Source organism: Sitophilus oryzae, unplaced genomic scaffold (assembly GCF_002938485.1).
Source record: "Sitophilus oryzae breed Bouriz unplaced genomic scaffold, Soryzae_2.0 scaffold_1621_pilon_pilon, whole genome shotgun sequence".
NCBI lineage: Eukaryota > Metazoa > Arthropoda > Insecta > Coleoptera > Curculionidae > Sitophilus > Sitophilus oryzae.
The window spans coordinates 379252-397083 of NW_022146305.1; the positions used below are offsets into that span (position 1 = coordinate 379252).

At 33.0% G+C, this 17832-nt stretch overlaps 2 protein-coding genes across 3 annotated transcripts; one reads left to right on the forward strand and one right to left on the reverse strand.

The window, feature by feature from the left end:
• The first annotated feature begins 543 nt into the window (after nucleotides 1–543).
• On the forward strand, nucleotides 544–6117 carry LOC115880293. 2 transcript variants are annotated; one of them, XM_030897476.1, is made up of 4 exons: nucleotides 544–820; nucleotides 4337–4532; nucleotides 5452–5611; nucleotides 5936–6117. In XM_030897476.1, the coding sequence occupies exons 1-4, from the start codon at nucleotides 592–594 to the stop codon at nucleotides 6062–6064; spliced, it is 714 nt and encodes a 237-aa protein (XP_030753336.1). In that variant the 5' UTR covers nucleotides 544–591; the 3' UTR covers nucleotides 6065–6117. The 2 variants fall into 2 exon arrangements, with proteins under 2 accessions (XP_030753336.1, XP_030753337.1); XM_030897477.1 differs by lacking the exon at nucleotides 544–820 and adding an exon at nucleotides 837–974.
• Nucleotides 6102–14759, reverse strand: LOC115880292 (probable ATP-dependent RNA helicase DDX43). The gene is made up of 12 exons (XM_030897475.1): nucleotides 14497–14759; nucleotides 14226–14438; nucleotides 13868–14169; nucleotides 13657–13786; nucleotides 12836–13039; nucleotides 11060–11225; nucleotides 10899–11008; nucleotides 9689–9838; nucleotides 8289–8419; nucleotides 7820–8061; nucleotides 7577–7739; nucleotides 6102–6440 (listed from the first exon to the last, which is right to left on the reverse strand). The coding sequence occupies exons 1-12, from the start codon at nucleotides 14549–14551 to the stop codon at nucleotides 6312–6314; spliced, it is 1995 nt and encodes a 664-aa protein (XP_030753335.1). The 5' UTR covers nucleotides 14552–14759; the 3' UTR covers nucleotides 6102–6311.
• Nucleotides 14760–17832: the final 3073 nt, after the last annotated feature.

A 17832-nucleotide genomic window follows, 5' to 3' on the forward strand; every position in this document is an offset into this window, starting at 1 on the left:
ATATTTCAGAAATCTATCTAATAAGGTTTATTCCAATCCTGTCGTGTTAAGCCACACCTAAAATCCCAAACACACGTGCTTTGATTAAGGTTTGCAGAGCTTCAGCATTTGCCATAAAAAAGCGAGCAATTTGTTACAAAACCGTATAAATTATATATCACTGTTATCACAAAACTTCAATCTATTTTCGTATTGTAACGGAATTTTAAATTATGTCTTTATTTTCCAGAAAATTTAGTCCAAACATAAGAAATATTTTGTTGATGTTTGACTATCAAAATCTTAAAAATAAAGAAGTTGCCTAAAAATGTGCCACAATACGGATATAGTATAATGCTTTATCGTTAATTTCCTTCTTCGTTTGTGTAAAAACACCTAGTCAGTTTTACATAAAACGTTAAATGCCGAACGCTTATTTTGCTACTTTTTTGGAATAGTGAAATGGACTATTAAGGGGTGTTAGCTTTATCTAGGACAGTAAATAATCTATGGTCAGAATCACCTCACCTAATATTTTAATAATTTTACCTGTTCCGTCAAAAAACTTACATTTTTGTCAAACAATTTATGTTTACGTTATTTTATTGAGTTATGTACGCGTTTTGTCTTGTTATTTTCCAATTTTTCACGCTGTTTTGTTCGGTTTATCCCGATCAGTACCAGAATACGCCGAATAAGTACCGTTTAAGAGAAGGGCGCACCTGTAACCACAAACCTTACTCGGCGTTGGATCCTTTCTACCGCAAAAGCATCTTCGAGAATACCACTTACCTATTTTTTATTATACTGCTAGGTATCCTTTTTGGCTTGATGGTGTTGGGTAAGAATATAAGCAATTAAAAACAGTGTGTGCACTATGTGTGCATATTTGAAGTGAAACTATTCTTAAGCGGCGGCTACACTACAGCGACTTGCCTGCACGGTATAGTTTGCGCAAACTAGAAGGAACACTGTGCGGTGTCCACACGATGCAAGTAAGAGCGTACATTCATCATTATTTTTATTCTGAATTTGTGCTTCCGTTCGTGGAAATGTTAAGTGACGAATTATTGTTTTTTATTGCTTATTGTTAAAGAAAAAACAGCAAAATAAACGGTATAGATCGAAGTGGAGTAAAAACTGATTTAAATAGAAAACCATTTTCTTGTACGCATCATTTTTTCTGTTTCTATAGGAATAATTTTTCAATTTTATCTTCCATAGACACGGCAACGATCAATATAACGATCAATCCTATTTTTTTTTCAACGATCAACGATCAATCCTATTTCGACAACGAGATAGAGCAAAAACCGATTTCCCTGCATGACATTCTTTTTAAATTCAATAAGACCGAACACATAAAACAAATCGCTTTGTTTTTGAATGTTAGTAATTTAAAACTCTAAATATTTACTAATACCAAGCCTAACATTAACTTTATAATCAAGAAAAAAACTAGCCGTAAATTGGAAATGTCATAATCACATTTTTCTTGAAATGCACAGTAATTATTGGGACTTAGAGCCGCAGCTTCAATCGTAGAATGCATGAATAACTGAATAGTTGCAGAGCTTAAAACAACCTGTTTAATAGCCTCAATAATTGTTAGTCGTTAAGAAAGATAAATCGGTGAAAGTTCATAAAACGTGAGCACCAAAAAAAAAGAAAAGCAGAAAAGTACTTTGCCAGAATGGTCCTGGCAGCCTAGGCAACGCAACTCTCTCCTGAAAAGGAGAGTTTAAGAAGAAAGAAGAAGAAGAAGAACTCCTTATTGGAATAAGTACGAATATCAGATATTTTCTAAGAGTTGATAACTAATAACACAAAACCCACAAAAGTCACAAAACTGTACCTTGAACTAAACCTTGTGCAAACTAAAATATTTAGCAGCGCGACATTTACGCAGGCCACGCTTGTTGGTTTGTGCGTGCTACCGTTTTACCGTCTACACCGAGTTCCCGATACAAACAGGTGGTTTGCGCAGGTAAGCTCGTGGTAAAGCTTGTACGTGTAGCCGGCCCTTTACTGACAGCTATTAAATTGAAAGATTTGAGGGACATGTTTGAAAAAGAGTAATTTAAAATTAAAAATCTATACTGATATATAAAATCCTTAAGTGATTAAACACGATCCTGCTCAAACCACTCAACGTAAGAAGCTCAATTTTCGCATACAGGTTGATTCTAGGGTGTAGAGGTTCGATAAGAAGGGATTTTTCGAAATTCCAGTTCCAAGGGGGTGAAACCACCCCTCAAATATTACAATATTTTTTATTTAAAAAACTTTCCGAAAAAACGCTTAAACAAGTATATTTTATTTTGTTTTTTTACATATTTTAAGATTTTTTAAAAATGTATACAGGATGTTTCGAAAAATCTGGTCATTGATTAATCACGATGCTGCTTAAAGCGCTTGACGTAAAAAGCTAATTTTTGGAAAACGGATTGACTTTAGGATGTAGAGGTTCGATAAGAAGGGATTTTTCGAAACTCGAATTGTAAGGGGGTGAAACCACCCCTGAAATATTAGAATATTTTTTATTTAAGAACCGGTGAGTTTTTCGGAAAAATTCTTAAACACGTATATTTTATTTTGTTGTTTTATATATTTTAAGATTTTTTAAAAATTTATACAGGATGTTTCATAAAATATGACCACTCAGTAATCCCGATTCTGCTTAAACTGCTTGACGTTTAAAGCTGATTTTTGCAAACGGATTGACTGTGGGGTGTAGAGGTTCGATAAGGAGCGGTTTCTCGAATCTCAAATTCCAAGAGGTTGAAAACGCCCCTCAAATATTACAATATTTGTTATTTAAAAAACGGTTAGTCTTTCGGGAAAATGCTTCGTTCCGGAGATACAGGGTGGATAAGTTTCATATTTATTTGTTTTCCAAAACAATTTCAAAACTAGTGTCTGGGTGTGTTTTTTGGCATGAGAAATTTTATTTCGATGTTTATATGACTCTTACTTGTAGGGGACGCCACCTATATGTTCTTGAACTGATTTGAAAAGTAATAACTTTTGTCCGTACCTGTATACCCCCCCCCTACTTAGTGAAAAAATACACATTTCCGTAATTTTTTACGTAAAAAATGTACCTTGGTAAAAATCGCTACGAGCAACCGTATCCAATTTCTATATTTCGAATGGAAATGTATGTCATAATTGACAAAAAATAAGCATGTTAACTATACAGGGTGAGTCTTAAATAAGTGCAAATATTTTCAGGGCTGGTAGATCTCGATAAAAGAAACATATTTTCTCGTTACCATTTTTCAAAGTCCAAAATAACCGAGTTATTTAAGTTGGAAAATTAAAAAAAAAATATTTTTTTTGGAAAAATTTTGAGAGCCACCGGATTTTTTCTGTATTTGTATCCATCATAGTGCCGTAACCATAGAGATAAGCTGTAACTATGGTAATATCCGAGATTAAGAAATTATACCGTGGGAAAATTTGCGGTGAACAGGCAGTCCTAAAAAGTTTTCGAAAAATATACAGGGAAATTTAAAAGAAAATGCACGATTTTTTTTTTGCGAAAAAAACCTCATAGACCTGTTTCTGGGGTCGAAATATACCACCCCTGACCACCCAATTTCATGAAAACGCTTGGACACGCATAATTTATTTTGTATTTTTACATATTTTGAAATTTTTTAAAAAATCATACAGGGTGTTCCAAAAAGTTGGGTAATTGGGTAATTAAACTGCTTGACGTAAAAAGGTAATTTTTGGCAAACGGATTTTTCGAAAGTCAAATTCCAACGAGATGAAACTGCCCCTCAAATATTACCAAGTTATATAATAATATCGCCATATTGTTTTTTCTCATGCTGACATAAACGTGAGAAAATTTTATCCAGTTTGTATGTTAATGGAAATTCTTGCTTTGCTTTATCATCACCATTACAAATGATTAAAATATCAATATTTTTGATAAACACGTGGACTGCTCATAAATGCAAGTTGCTTCACTATGTATTTCTAAGCCTTAGGGCGTTTGGTTATGGCACAGGTCGTTACCACTTTTGGTCTCGCTAGTTCGTGTGTCATCACAGCCTTGAATTTTTACTCCCAGCCTGAGTAGAGAACTTTATTCGCATCAAAAAGGGTTACCTACTTGCGACCAGTAATCAGTTTTTTTGTCTAAAAATATTCAGTAATACAATTGATTATTTTAGTTAGCTATATAAATATTTACAGCTTGTTTAATAAATATAGTACGAAAATCCTCCATAAAAGGATAAAACTTACCTTATGTTAAAAAAAATCTGACTACGGCGCACAAATGGCATATACTCATAAAAACCCTCCTAAAATGAATCAACATTAATTTTAAAACGTTTTCTAGGACTCATAAAAGGGCTTGTCGGAGTTTTGTGCCTAAAATGTGTAGGTGAGTACGGCATGAGCATGTTAGTAGACTTACCCAAGCCTCTGGACGAGTACCAAGAAAAAGAACTGAAAGGCAGGACAGTGTGCTATGACGTGGCTGGATGGCCAGTTCATCCAGATTCTGGAGAACGATCCGTCAGAATATTATCACTGTATGAAGGAAAATACATTTTATTAACTTATTTTTTTTTACTTAACACATTTAAAAAGTTTTCGGGATTCATAAAACAAAATATGCGATGTGACACTGTTTTTCATGTTTCTCTGATACCATGCGGAATATTTTTCGCGCTAGGCCGTGAAATATATTGCGAACTGAAATGAAAGAGCATTTTAAAATATCTTTTGATGTAAACAATTTCGTTATTACCATAGTTACAGTGACAAAAGTTGATTTGGAAACACATTTTAAACACTTCCCACACTATTTTTTAAATTAAAATAAGCATATTATTACAATATTAATATTTATAAATGACTATTATGATTAAAACAATTATAAAACATATATTTTGACATTTGTAGAAATGGAAAACATCCTATTTGCAAGTAATGAAAAAAAAATAATGGCTAAAATGGTTTTGCTAATTATTTCAACTTTTGTATTCTTAAAATAGTCTAAAATGTTGTGTTAACTACTTATATAACATGTTATTATAGAAACTTGCCTGTAAAACATTTTATAAGCATTTTTTACGTCGCCATAGAAAGTAGTTCAAATGACCCACTAATATTTAACGGTTTTTTTTTGCAGAAACCCCAAATTTTGTCTAAATTTTATATTTTCCCTTGATATTAAAATTATGCTCATTATACCGTTGTATTAAAAATGTTTGCAATTTGTATGTTTGGGGCACGCACATATTGTTTGGGGAATTAAAATAATTAAAAATAAATTGTTAAAATAAATGGTTTTACTAATTCCTTTAACTTTTGTATTTTGAAAATGAGTTGTTAAAATATTCGTTAAACATCTTATATAACATTATGCAATAAAAAAATAAACGTAAATTATTTTACATGCATTTTGTTTGCAAAGTTAAAAAATTATTTTAACGTTTTCTTTTGCAGGAAAACCGAATTTTGTCTAAACCTGATATTTTTCCTCGCCTACCCCTTGGCCCTGATATTAAGACTGTGCTCTCTATGTTGTTGCATTAAAAATGGCGGCGACGATGACGAAACTTGCTATAAACGAGTCAATATAATTAGATGTAAAGCAGATAAAAAAGTAAGAGCAAAAAGGAACAGTATAAAAACCTTCTCTTTACCTTATGATGAGAAAAAAAACGGCATCACAGTGACCTTAGTTATGAAAATCGATAATTTTTGTCAATCTTTACAAAACGACATATAGGAATCGTTCGTTGTATCGACAGCTACTGTGACGCCTTTTTTATGGTATATGAAAGTTCTACTATAGTATGTCCAAGGAATCACGGAAAATTCAGTCGTACGACATCCAAAAAAATGACAGAAATCAGTTTACACGTGAATTAAATTGACAGGCATAACTGTCACGATGGACAGACTATATCTCTTGATTATATTTTAGAACTCTAGACCAGAAGTTGACAGATACTATGACAACGACTTAAGGGAAGCCTCAGACACTCACTACGTCATCCAGTGCATGAAAGAAAGTCAACTATCATTAGAAAAACTTCACAATTCTTTCAGCTGAAATTAGGAGTACTCTAAGCGAAAAAAAACGACAAATAAATTAGTGAATTATTTATTATAAAAAATAAATTACACCATGAAATTATAACATATACAATTCATGCTAATATAAATGTATACATAAACTAAAATATATATTATTCTTGCTAAGAATTGTAAACAAAAACAAAGGGGAGAATCGATACCTATAGATCACAGAATATGAGGAATAATAGGTATTCTGTGGCTAAATGCGAATAACTTTTTTCCTACCAACGATTTCGGTTGTTGAATCTTCCACCACCGCCACCGCCGCGGCCTCCGCCTGGTTGCTGACTCCTTTTCTCTTTCATTGCTTCGTACCTTTCGACCATACCGTGGAGTTCTTCAGGGACATACTATATTAAAAAATATATATTACTATTAATAATAACTATTATACGAAAAAAAACGGCGTCCGGTAGTCCATACAATTTTACATACAAAATGAGAGCGACTTTCATTTCGAAGCCATCTCTGACGCCGTTTTTTTTCGGTCGTATGGTATTATATACTATTTAATTATTATACCCTACGCCCTATACAGGGTGAGTCTTAAATAAGTGCAAATATTTTTTGGGGTAGTATATTTTGACCCCAGAAATACGAGGATTTTTCTGAGCATTTTTTTTTGAAAAAAAATCTGGAAATTTTTTTACTTTTTAGTTAAAAAACATAATTTCTTGATAATATGGTAACTAGGGTTCAGAACCGGAAATTCCCGGTTCTCTTGAGATACCAAAGGACCGGGACTCGAAATTATTAATAATTCCCGGTTCTTTCGGTACCTTCGGGACTCGGTAACAATAACTAAAAAATTATCCTTTATTACGTGAGAAAGTAGTGATGCTATTTCTCATTGTTCTTGCTTCTTTTCTCTTTTGAAATTTCTGTAATGTTTATCAGCAATTATTGAAGTTTAAATATGTTATTTTGTTATTTAGAACAATGTGTTGTTCAATGTACTAGTTATCCAATGAAAATCACTTAACCAATATATTACTACAAAACAAACACATTAATCTTAAAACTAAACTTGTTTTAAATTAAAAAAAGTTGTAGAAAATCTTTGAAATAAATAATAATATAAAAATATGTCATTATATATTTTTTCCGCATTTCTTCCCATCAGAAGATTTTCAGATAGAGAAGCACTGTTACTTACACGAAATGTGAAAATATTCTGTTTTCAAACAAACTTTTACTCGCTGATCAATTTTTTTTATTTGTTTATTTATTAACGAATCGTTGTTGTAATTTTCCTTATAGCTGGTAAATTTTTAAATGCATGTTGGAAATTGTACAACTACTATAAAATTCTCAAAAATTTACTACTTTTAGTAAAAATAACTGGAATTGAGTTGGTGCTTGACAATGATCGCGCTATTAGAACTCTGAATTCAAAAATTGATATCTCCAGTTCCATTACAAATTATTGATTACAGTTTTTTAAATGTATTTCAGTAACGAACAGCATAATAATTAAAAAAAATACCTGTTCAGCTTCTTCTAAGATTTTTATAAGTTCCGCAGCGTTGGCCCAATCTTTTCTGGTCAAATAACTGATAGACTCTCCAGTTTTTCCCGCCCTGCCTGTCCTGCCCACTCTGTGCACGTATTCTTCGATATTTTTCGGAAAATCGTAGTTCAGAACATGCCTGAAAAATAAAAACAATTCAACAAACACTTTCTTTCGAACTTCTCCAAGTTTATTTATTTCTATGAAATTTTTACTTACGTAACGTCCTCTATGTCCAGTCCCCTGGAAGCTACATCGGTGGCAATCAGGATTTTAGCTGTTCCATCAGTGATATCGGCTATAGCCTGTTCCCTATCGACTTGGTCTCTGTTGCTGTGTATAGAGGTACAAGAAACGCCTCTCATAGCGCATTCTACCGCGAGATTGTCAGTGCCTGCTTTGGTGCCACAGAAAACGATTACTTTGTCGTCTGGACCCAAATTATCAATAAATTCGAAGAACTATAACCAAAAAAAATGGATAAAGCACGACAAAACAGAGATTTTGACGTTTTTTAGATACTATATTATTATAAACTTTTTTTTACGATTTAGCTGAAATTTTGAATGCGCGTATAAGTAATTTAAAAAAAAATGAAGAAACACATTACTAAAAATTGTATTAAGCAATAATAAATATGTAAAAAGTTAAAATAAATATGTAAAAATTGATGACCAGGTCTACTTACCGCTTGTTGTTTTTCACGTTCGTCTAAAATTTGAATCACTTGAGTAACACTGTGTGTTGCGGCCAGATCTAACGAACCTACATAGACTTGGATGGGGTCGTTCATGTAACTAGTTGCCAGCCTTCTAACACCTAAAATAAAAATTTTATTGGTCAAAAAAAGAGTAAAATAAATAAAAAGTAAATAAAATTAAGATAATTATTGGGAAAACTGAAAATCGTCCGATTTTCACCAAAATTTTGGTATATGGTGGTCTCTTACCGTTTTTCAGAAAAACGGAAAATAATTTCAACATTGAACTTTTCTTTATTTCGGTCCTATAAAGTAATAATTTCACTACATTTTCATTATATTATAGTTTATCTAAAAGCCACACTTGATTGAGGATAGAAAAATGTCCAAAATTTTACTGAAAAACACTTTTCTTAACAAAATAACAAAGAAAATTGAGACCAGATGGAAGTTTGACATTTCATATATCCTTCTTTCTCTCTCCTGTGTAATGAGAGAGACAAGTATATTCTAGACCTAATCTAGAAATTTGAAAATTTACAACGTTGCCATATCTTCTATTTTTTTCAGGTGATTAGGGATTTTAAATAAATTACCTATTATTAGATCGACAATAATTAAATATACCTACCTATATCCACAAAGTTACGCGGAAGAGTTTTGATTGCATTGGTTACAACTTCCATGCGGAGGGTGTTAATCTTTTGTTGTTATATTATATCAAAAAAAGATTAACCCCCTCCGCAAAGAAGTTATATAAAGACTATTTATAACCACGAAGTTGCACGAAAGAGTTTTGATTGCATTCGTTTCAACTTCTTTGCAGAGGGGGTTAATCTTTTTTTGGTATAATACAACATACAACAACAAAAAATTAACACCCTCCGCATGGAAGTTGTCACCAAATGCAATCAAAACTCTTTCGTGCAACTTCGTGGTAAAATAGCAGTTATGGGAAGAACCCGTTCTTCTGGCAACCGCCTTTCGTAATCCCAGAATGAGCGAAAAAAAACGCTAAATTTAAGTTTAGCATTGGCAACGTTGCTTTAAATGCCAGAAACACATAACCCAACATTTTCAGATTGTTTACAAATTTATTTTAGCAAATTTTCCTCTATTATGCATAGAATTGGTTAAAAAAGTAACAGAAAATAGCAGAAACATCATTGTATACCTAACAAAATATGTGCTAGAAAACCTTAAAAATATGAGAAATTAAGAAAAATTCGATGTTTTTCTGAAAAACGGTAAGAGACCGCCAAAAAAAAGTTCAGATTCGTAATCTACGACCTCAAAATAGGGTGTATACCAATTTTGGTGAAAATCGGACGATTTCCAGTTTTCCCAATAATTACCAAAATTAATGTTAGATAGATTATATAGATTACCTGGTGGCCATGTAGCGCTGGTCATGATACTCTGCCTGTTTGGCCTGATTGAATACATAACCCGTCTAATTTGCGCTTCGAAACCCATGTCCAACATCCTGTCGGCCTCATCCAGAACCACATATGTTATATTTTCAACATATAAATCACCTTGAAATTAATAAAATCATTTATATTCTTTACGTTGTCCATTGAATAAAAAGAATAAGGAAGGAGTACGTTATCAAAATTGGGACAGACCGCGAAGGGTTTTCAATATGGCCGACATAACTTCCGTTTAATCAGCGGCGCTCCTATTTTTTAACGTGTTATCATTAAAATAATAGTACACTCAATAATTTGTCCTGATCTTGTTTTACGTCGAGTCAAAATACGTGAATAATTAAAATTGAGTGAAAAAAAAACTCTAAATAAAAAGTAATTCAGCAGAATTCATAAATTTTTCAAATCTTGAAAAAAGGGTTATAATCTGTCCAACGACCCAGAGAAGAGTTCGACAGACAACATCCAAAAAATGACAGAAATTACATTTTCCCTGTGACACAGCTGTCACTGTCAGGGCTCCTCCTGTTGGACAGACTATATTTCAGTGTGTGGTCAAATTAAACTGTAACTCAACAAATGGTTTGTTCACATTTCGCTTGTTTTTGTTGTGTCAAAACAATTCACACAATGTACATAGGTATTAGACTATCTTTAACACATGTTTATGGTTTATTACAATATCCCTGTCAATTAAAATGACAGACGCAACTGTCACTGCCGTATCCCCTTGTAGGACAGTATATACTATAAGGCAAAGTAGTTCAAATGTCCCGTTCATTTTTATTATAGGAAAAAAACGAATTTTATCGGACAATATTTACACAGATTATCAAGCAGGTAATTTAATATACAGGGTGATTCTAAATTATGTTCACAGTCGAAATTATTCCTTATTTCCTATACATAGTTGAATAAAAAGACTAAAAACACTGTATAAAAATATTGACAAGATTGCGAAGAAATTTCAATATGGCTGACGTAAATTCCGGTTTATTAGTGGCTTTCAATTCCTTTTCAATTTGTTAAAATATAAAATAGGGTTTTGTGAAGAGAAAGGCCAAAAAAACTGACAAAAATGGTGTACCAGTAGTACTTTATTCGCACTTTTATTCTTCCTTAGTCAATTTTTTACTCAATGCATTTTGCTAACTTAAAAAAAAAATACCTGACGTATGTAGATCATTCATTCTTCCTGGAGTGGCAATCACTATATCGACACCCTTTCTTAGTGCACTGATTTGTAGCTTACGATCCCCACCTCCATAAACACAACACCTACAAAATGACCCTTTAATTTCCATATTAAAAAAAAAATTCCGAACTTACGATGAAATACCTCTATAGTGGTACTTTTTAATTTCTTTGTCGATTTGCAGTGCCAGTTCTCTTGTAGGCGCCACAATAAGCACTGCCGGACCCTTTCTTTCTTCCTTTGGCGTGGTCTGACCGTCAATATGGATAAAAGCTGGTAAAAGAAAAGCCAAAGTTTTTCCTAAAAAAATCATAAAAAATAAATAAAATACCAAATTTGTAATTATAAAAAAAATATATAGTAAAATCAATAAAAGTTGGTGTACACGTCATCAAAATATTCGACAAATGCACGGCGCAATGTTGCCACTAGGGAATGCGATTCCGCACCAAAATCTCAATCCCGCAAACCCGCGGGATTAAAGCAATCAATCCCGCGAATCCGCAACATTGCGGGACTGTAAACAATAGTCCTAAATGGTACAAAAGGCATTGTACATTTTGCATAGGCTTACAATGTATTCATATAGCGTGTAGGTATCTTAAACTAGCTGTACAGAAATTTGGACCGATGTATACAGGGTGTTCAAAAAATATATTTAATATGAAATAAACTTAAATTTTATTATAATTTATCTACTTATTTTATAAATAAAAATATTATTCTGATATTGAATTATTTTTTTAACTTGTGTTAGTTATCTCCTTTTAGATACACTCTATATCAATAATTTTTTGGCATATGCAGAATGTACAAAGCTTTTTGTACCATTTAGTCATAGTATGACTAAAAATGCATATTTTTCGAAAAAACGTCGTATTTTCCTTAAAACAAAAAAAAATAAAAAACCGATTAAATAGTTATTTCTAATTTCAATACAGATTAGTCGAACTTGGTAAAAATTTCGATTTTTTAAAAAACACCCTGTATACGAGAATTCGCTAAATATATTTTTGAAAACCACATAGCATCTTAATCACAATAGATACATCTAAAACCTGGTCTAAACCGCATCCCAAAATCTTCTTTAGTTCAAGAGATATTCAACTTTAAATTTACCCTAAAATTTTGCTTGTCCCGATACTTATGTCCGGCAGTTTATTTGACGAAATTGTCCACAAATACTAGTTAAACGCTTTTCTTCACTTACGCACATACGCCAGAAAGAAATCTAACTAACCTGTTTGTTTCACTTATTTTTAATGGCCAAGCCGTAAGGGGAATCCCCCGAGTTCCGAGCGTCGACGCATCGGCCCGGAACGAAGCGGTTTGATCTTGATCGAGATCCATTCGGTGACCCATTAGTAGTGTCGATCACGTGTCGATCCCGCACGGTAAATCCCGCAACTGTGATCCCGCGGAATCTCAGCGGGATCCAGCATTTGCGGGATTGCATTCGCTAGTTGCCACGTCTACTTTTTTTATTTTGACTATTGACAAATTACATACATACATACACAAATAATTTTTATACAAACGATGCGCGGACAGCGATTTTCATCAACTCAAGAAGCTGCTGAAGACTTTCAAAAGCATGTTTCTACGATATCACCTTCAGGGCGGAAAAAATGTTTCCACAATCAGAGTTTTAACTAAAGGAAAGGCAGATTTAATTTCAAATTTGTCAAAGAAAACTTAAAACAAAATAGAAAATGACAAAAATCTGATTAGATAAAATTAATAAAGTTGAAAATAACAAATATCAGATTTGCAAAGAAAAATCTCATTGACAACACATTGATAACTGGCAACAAGCGTGCTGTCTTTTTTTATACAAGATACAAGCGCGCTCCAAGTTTGAAACGAATTTTTGATGACATGCACGCCATTTTTAATTGATTTCTCATTACCTGATCCGGTCTGTGCAATACCAATCAGATCCTCGCCAGACAGTAACACTGGCCAAGCTTGACACTGTATAGGTGACGGTTTTTCAAATCCAGCCTTGGTAATTTCATCCAAAATTTCCGGATAATTGAAAAATGCTTGTTCAAAGGTGCTGACTGGTTTGGGAATTGGCTTGCTTTCTTCATTTCCAAACACTCTGTCAACAACTAAAAAAAATCCAAATTATGAAAGGAATTGATAAGTTTTAAACCTTTGTTGTGACCTGTTTTAAAAGGCTGTTTTAAATATGTTTGGTGTGTAGGTGCTTTTTTTTCAATAAAAATTAACCAAAAACCGTTTTTTACGTTAACTTTGGAGTCTGATTTTTTCACAGCTTCAAAAGACTGTAGAGCTGAGTATGTGGTTTTAATTTTAACTCAATACGCGTTCCCAAGATAAATGGTCTTGACAGACAGACAGACGTACAGACAAAAAAGTGATCCTATAGGCTTGGTGCAAATCGTCATTGGTAAATATCGTCAACAACTAGTATATACAAATACACAGGTTTATAGCGAGTACACGAAAAATATATTATATAATTATTCTAAAAGCGTTAGGAAGTATATTTGTGAAAATTCTAAAAATAAAAATAAAAAAATAATTATTTTGATATCTTCAGAATGTCTAACTAATGTAGTAGTTTAAAACAGAGTTTAAAACAAGCGTTTTAAACCACATAAAACAAATGTTTTGTTTAAAAATGGAAGAAAATCTTTTTGCAACTCTAATATTAATTATTATATAAGATTCAATTTACAAGAAATGCGAACTTGAAACTCACCAATATTATTATTGCTCTCCCGTATAGCTTCAACTTGTGCATCAGTCAATGCTGTCACATTGGGATGTTCCTGATAGAAATTCTTAATAATCGCTGGAAACTTGCTCCAATACTCGTCTTCTTGAGCTTTCTAAACAAAAAACGACCATACACTAGTGTTCCCGTGACAGGATACTAAGACCATTAAGGGCTGGTACACTAAATCACTTACGCAGTCTGCCAAATTCTCAAACCAATTAACAAGTGGCGCCGGTGCTGCTGGTTCAGAGGGCGCTTGTGCAGAATAACTGGAAGATTCGGGTCCAGCAAAAGTGCTTTCTGGAGGCCGATACTCTGATCTTCTCGGAACAGAGATCTCTTCGATAGTTTCATTAATCAAATCTTTGGCTTTCTGAATTGTGTCCTTACTGCCAAAAATTTTCACAAGAGTGTTGTCATCCTCAGTGTCTTTTGTCACTTGAATTCGAGCCCCTGACTGGCTTTGAAGTTCATTGATTTTACTTCCTCCTTTTCCTGTGTAAATAAAAAATACAGAATGTTTGTGTGTGAATAGACAGTTAAAAATTTACCTATGATTTTTCCAACAAATCTTGAAGGAACTGTGATGGCCTCAAAACTATCGCCGCCGCCACCTCCGCTGCGTCGATCATCTCGGTTTTGGTTGTTACCTCCTCTCCAATTGCCTCGTTCATTTGATCTGCCACCCCTTTGATTTCTGAATCTGTCGTTGTGCGATCCGCTGTTTCGCGAATTAGTGAATACTGAAGTGTTGCCCGTCCATTCTAATCGCAATTAAAACAATAAATAAACTACAACAGTCCTAAATTAAACTTAAAATACCTGTAAGAGGTTGTTGAACAACTACCGGTTCATCATTCCAGTCTTCGGCATACATAACTCAATAATTTAAAAACTTTTATATGAATTTAAATTTATTACTTAATGTGTAATAATTTAACACGTATAAATACTGTTAAACCCAAACAGTTTTAATTATATTTCACGAAAATGAGGTGAAAAATCAAAGATGCATTTTTCCAATTTCCTGTCAGGGAGAAAGAAATAATTCTTATGTTGGCCAAACTGTTAAAGTGATTGGTCAGTTTCGGTCGCGTAGAGGTAGAGATTTAGAATTTTTCTCTCGTTCGATGTTGCCGGATTGTTAAAAAATGTCGAAAATCTTTTTTTCTATGTGATTTTTGTAAAATTATATTAGTTTAAATTGATCACTGGCACTATAGTAAGGACCATTTCTATATATTTTTAATAAAACAAGTATCAGTAATGTTGTTTTGTAGAAATTTCTTTTATTTCTTCTTGTAACTACGTACTAACATTATAGTCTTTATTCTTGGTTTCGATGTATTTATAGCATTAAAAATATATTTAAACAGCTTTGTTTTATGTTTATTTCATGATTTTTGTGTGTTTATGTTTATAATTACTTATTTGTTTCATATTTATGACAATAAATATTTTACCTTACGTAAAAAAACGATATCAGTGAAACGTATTGAGTAAATAATAACTTTTGAGAACAAAATTAAGCTTAATTTAGAAGAATTTTCCTATAAACAATTTTATTAGTAATAAATTAATTAATTTTATGAGCAGCTTAAATTTTACGAATGACTTCAATCTGGCAACGCCGGTTTTCCTTTTGTCGTTTGCAATAGTGATGGGCAAAACTGTTATTTTTAGATAACAGTTGAAACTGTTATAGTTATTTATAAAAAACAGCTTAAAATAACAGCTTAAAAATAACAGGTTTCTTTATTTTATTGCTAAATATCTGAAAGAATATGAGGCGGTCACCGCCAGGCGTATTAACGCAGTTGCAACAATGACGTGCTCGGTGGTAGTATTTCCAGGGTGTCATAACATTTCTAAATATCGATTGTTATCTAAAAATACCTCTCTAAAAGGGGGTTGTTTACAAATAAGCGCTGTTTACAAATTGCGATATAAAAAGCCAAAAGCCACCGCCACTCGTCTATATCTATAAATTCCGATCTAGTTCGCATCGAATTATTAATTTGTAATGGTGATGATAAAGCAAAGCAAGTACATCCGTACTTATACAAACTGGATAAAAATTTTCTCACATTTGCCAAAAATATGCTTTAAACGTCCGAGCAATTTAAGCAGAATCGTGGTTAATCAATTACTCAACTTTTGGAACACCCTGTATTATTTTTAAAAAATTCAAAATATGTAAAAAAACAAAATAAATTATGCGTGTCAATCGTTTTCCCAGAAAGACTATAACCGTTTTTTAAATAATAAATATTGTAATATTTGAGGGCGTTTTCACCCTCTTGGAATTTGAGATTCGAGAAACCCCTCCTTATCGCACCTCTACACACCCACAGTCAATCCGTTTACCAAAAATCAACTTTAAACGTTAAGCAGTTTAAGCAGAATAGTGATTACTCAGTGGTCATATTTTGTGAAACACCCTGTATATATTTTGTAAAATCTCAAAATATGTGTAAAACAACAAAATAAAATATACGTGTTTAAGTTTTTTTTCGAAAAACTCTCCAGTTTTAAATAAAAAATATTCTAATATTTGAGGGTGGTTTCACCTTAAATTTGAGTTTCGAAAAATCCCCTTCTTATCGCACCTCTACACCCTAAAGTCAATCCGTTTTCCAAAAATCAGATTTTTACGTCAAAGGGCTTTAAGCAGGATCGTGATTAATCAATGACCAGATTTTCAAAACACCCTGTATACATTTTTAAAAATATTAAAATATTATTCTGAAAATTTTTTGAGAATAAATAAATACTTAAATATTGAAACTTAATAACAAAGTATTGAAACATACAGCGCCATAATATCTCGACCTCCGCCCGTTATGCTCGTAATAGGTTGAAAAACAATATGTATCTAAAACAACTGATGCGTTATTCTCCAACCTGTTTCAAACCTCCGATTATCTCGAACGCCGTTCTGTTAGCGCTCGTAACAGGTAAAAAACAACATAGCTAAAACAACTGATGCGTTATTCTCCAGCCGTTGCGAGCCTCCATCGACAATCGACCGATGCAGCAGCGCTCCTTTCCCACTCCCTGTTATCTCGACAGCCAGGCGTTATGCCGCAACTGTTTCAAAAAAGCTGCTTCTTTTATATCCTATTATTTTAAGCTGTTGTCAGCCCAACACGACGCGCCGCGCCGTAGCGCATACCCCACTCGTTTGTATCTCGCCGCCTGTATCGATGGTTGTCGAAATAATAGGTTTCCATCCATACTAGTTGTTTTTGGAATTGCTTCGAGCAGCATCGAATTTCGTGGCAGGTGCAGAGCGCTGACTTCGTTTCACGAACACTCGATCTCTGCGTGTTGTTATTTTATATCTGTTATTTTTTAAAAGAAGTAACGGTTGCGTTATGTTATTTCTAAATAATTGTTATAAAATAACAGATAGTTAAATAACAACCCATCACTAGTTTGCAATCGAAGGATCGAGCACAGGTGGATGACACTTCTTATGGGAGAACTGGAAATGGTTGAAAAATTGACTACAAGCGATTTTCTAGGAATCTTCCTTACCGATAAATTATTGACAAGAGTGACAGATAAAACCTTGACATACTGTTCATCTCTTTTTCTTTCTGAAGTGTGCGTTGAAAAGAGACAAAAACAATTTTTTGTGACCCATAATTTGTTATTCGAACACCACTTTTCTCCTTGTCGGGTCGTTGACGTTGACTTGTCGCCATTTTATTTCTTTTGTTTACACGCTGCATTTTGCTTTGCAAATTTAATACATAAATTATTTAGGCAAATATATAGGTTTTTAATAAAACTCCTCGGACTAACGTGTAGGTAAGTGTTGATAATTTTTTTTTCATCTTAACATGCTCATTGTCGTTCTCCTGATTTTAGGTGACAGAAAAGGATCATCAAATCAAATTGAATTTTATATTTTCCTTCCTATTTATCCTTCCTAAATATCAACGAGATGAGCCATCGGAAGAAAGGGACCATAGTACAAAACAGAAAGGTGATCTTTTTTCTTTCCACTTCGGATATTGAAATTATTATATACTGTAGTCGTGTTCGGCATTATGCTCTGAGAAATATAGATAAACAAAGAACAACAGATATAAAGCATCCCAGAGGAAAAGAGAGGCAATACCTGTATGTACTCTCTCTGATATTTGTGAA

Coding starts and splice junctions, on each gene's coding strand:
- LOC115880293 (XM_030897476.1), top strand. CDS start 592: ATGTACGCGTTTTGTCTTGTTATTTTCCAATTTTTCACGCTGTTTTGT. Junction 821..4,336: donor TTTTGGCTTGATGGTGTTGG/GTAAGAATATAA, acceptor AACGTTTTCTAG/GACTCATAAAAGGGCTTGTC. Junction 4,533..5,451: donor TCCGTCAGAATATTATCACT/GTATGAAGGAAA, acceptor TTTCTTTTGCAG/GAAAACCGAATTTTGTCTAA.
- LOC115880292 (XM_030897475.1), bottom strand. CDS start 14,551: ATGTATGCCGAAGACTGGAATGATGAACCGGTAGTTGTTCAACAACCT. Junction 14,439..14,496: donor TGTTCAACAACCTCTTACAG/GTATTTTAAGTT, acceptor AATTGCGATTAG/AATGGACGGGCAACACTTCA. Junction 6,441..7,576: donor TCTTAGAAGAAGCTGAACAG/GTATTTTTTTTA, acceptor TTTTTAATATAG/TATGTCCCTGAAGAACTCCA.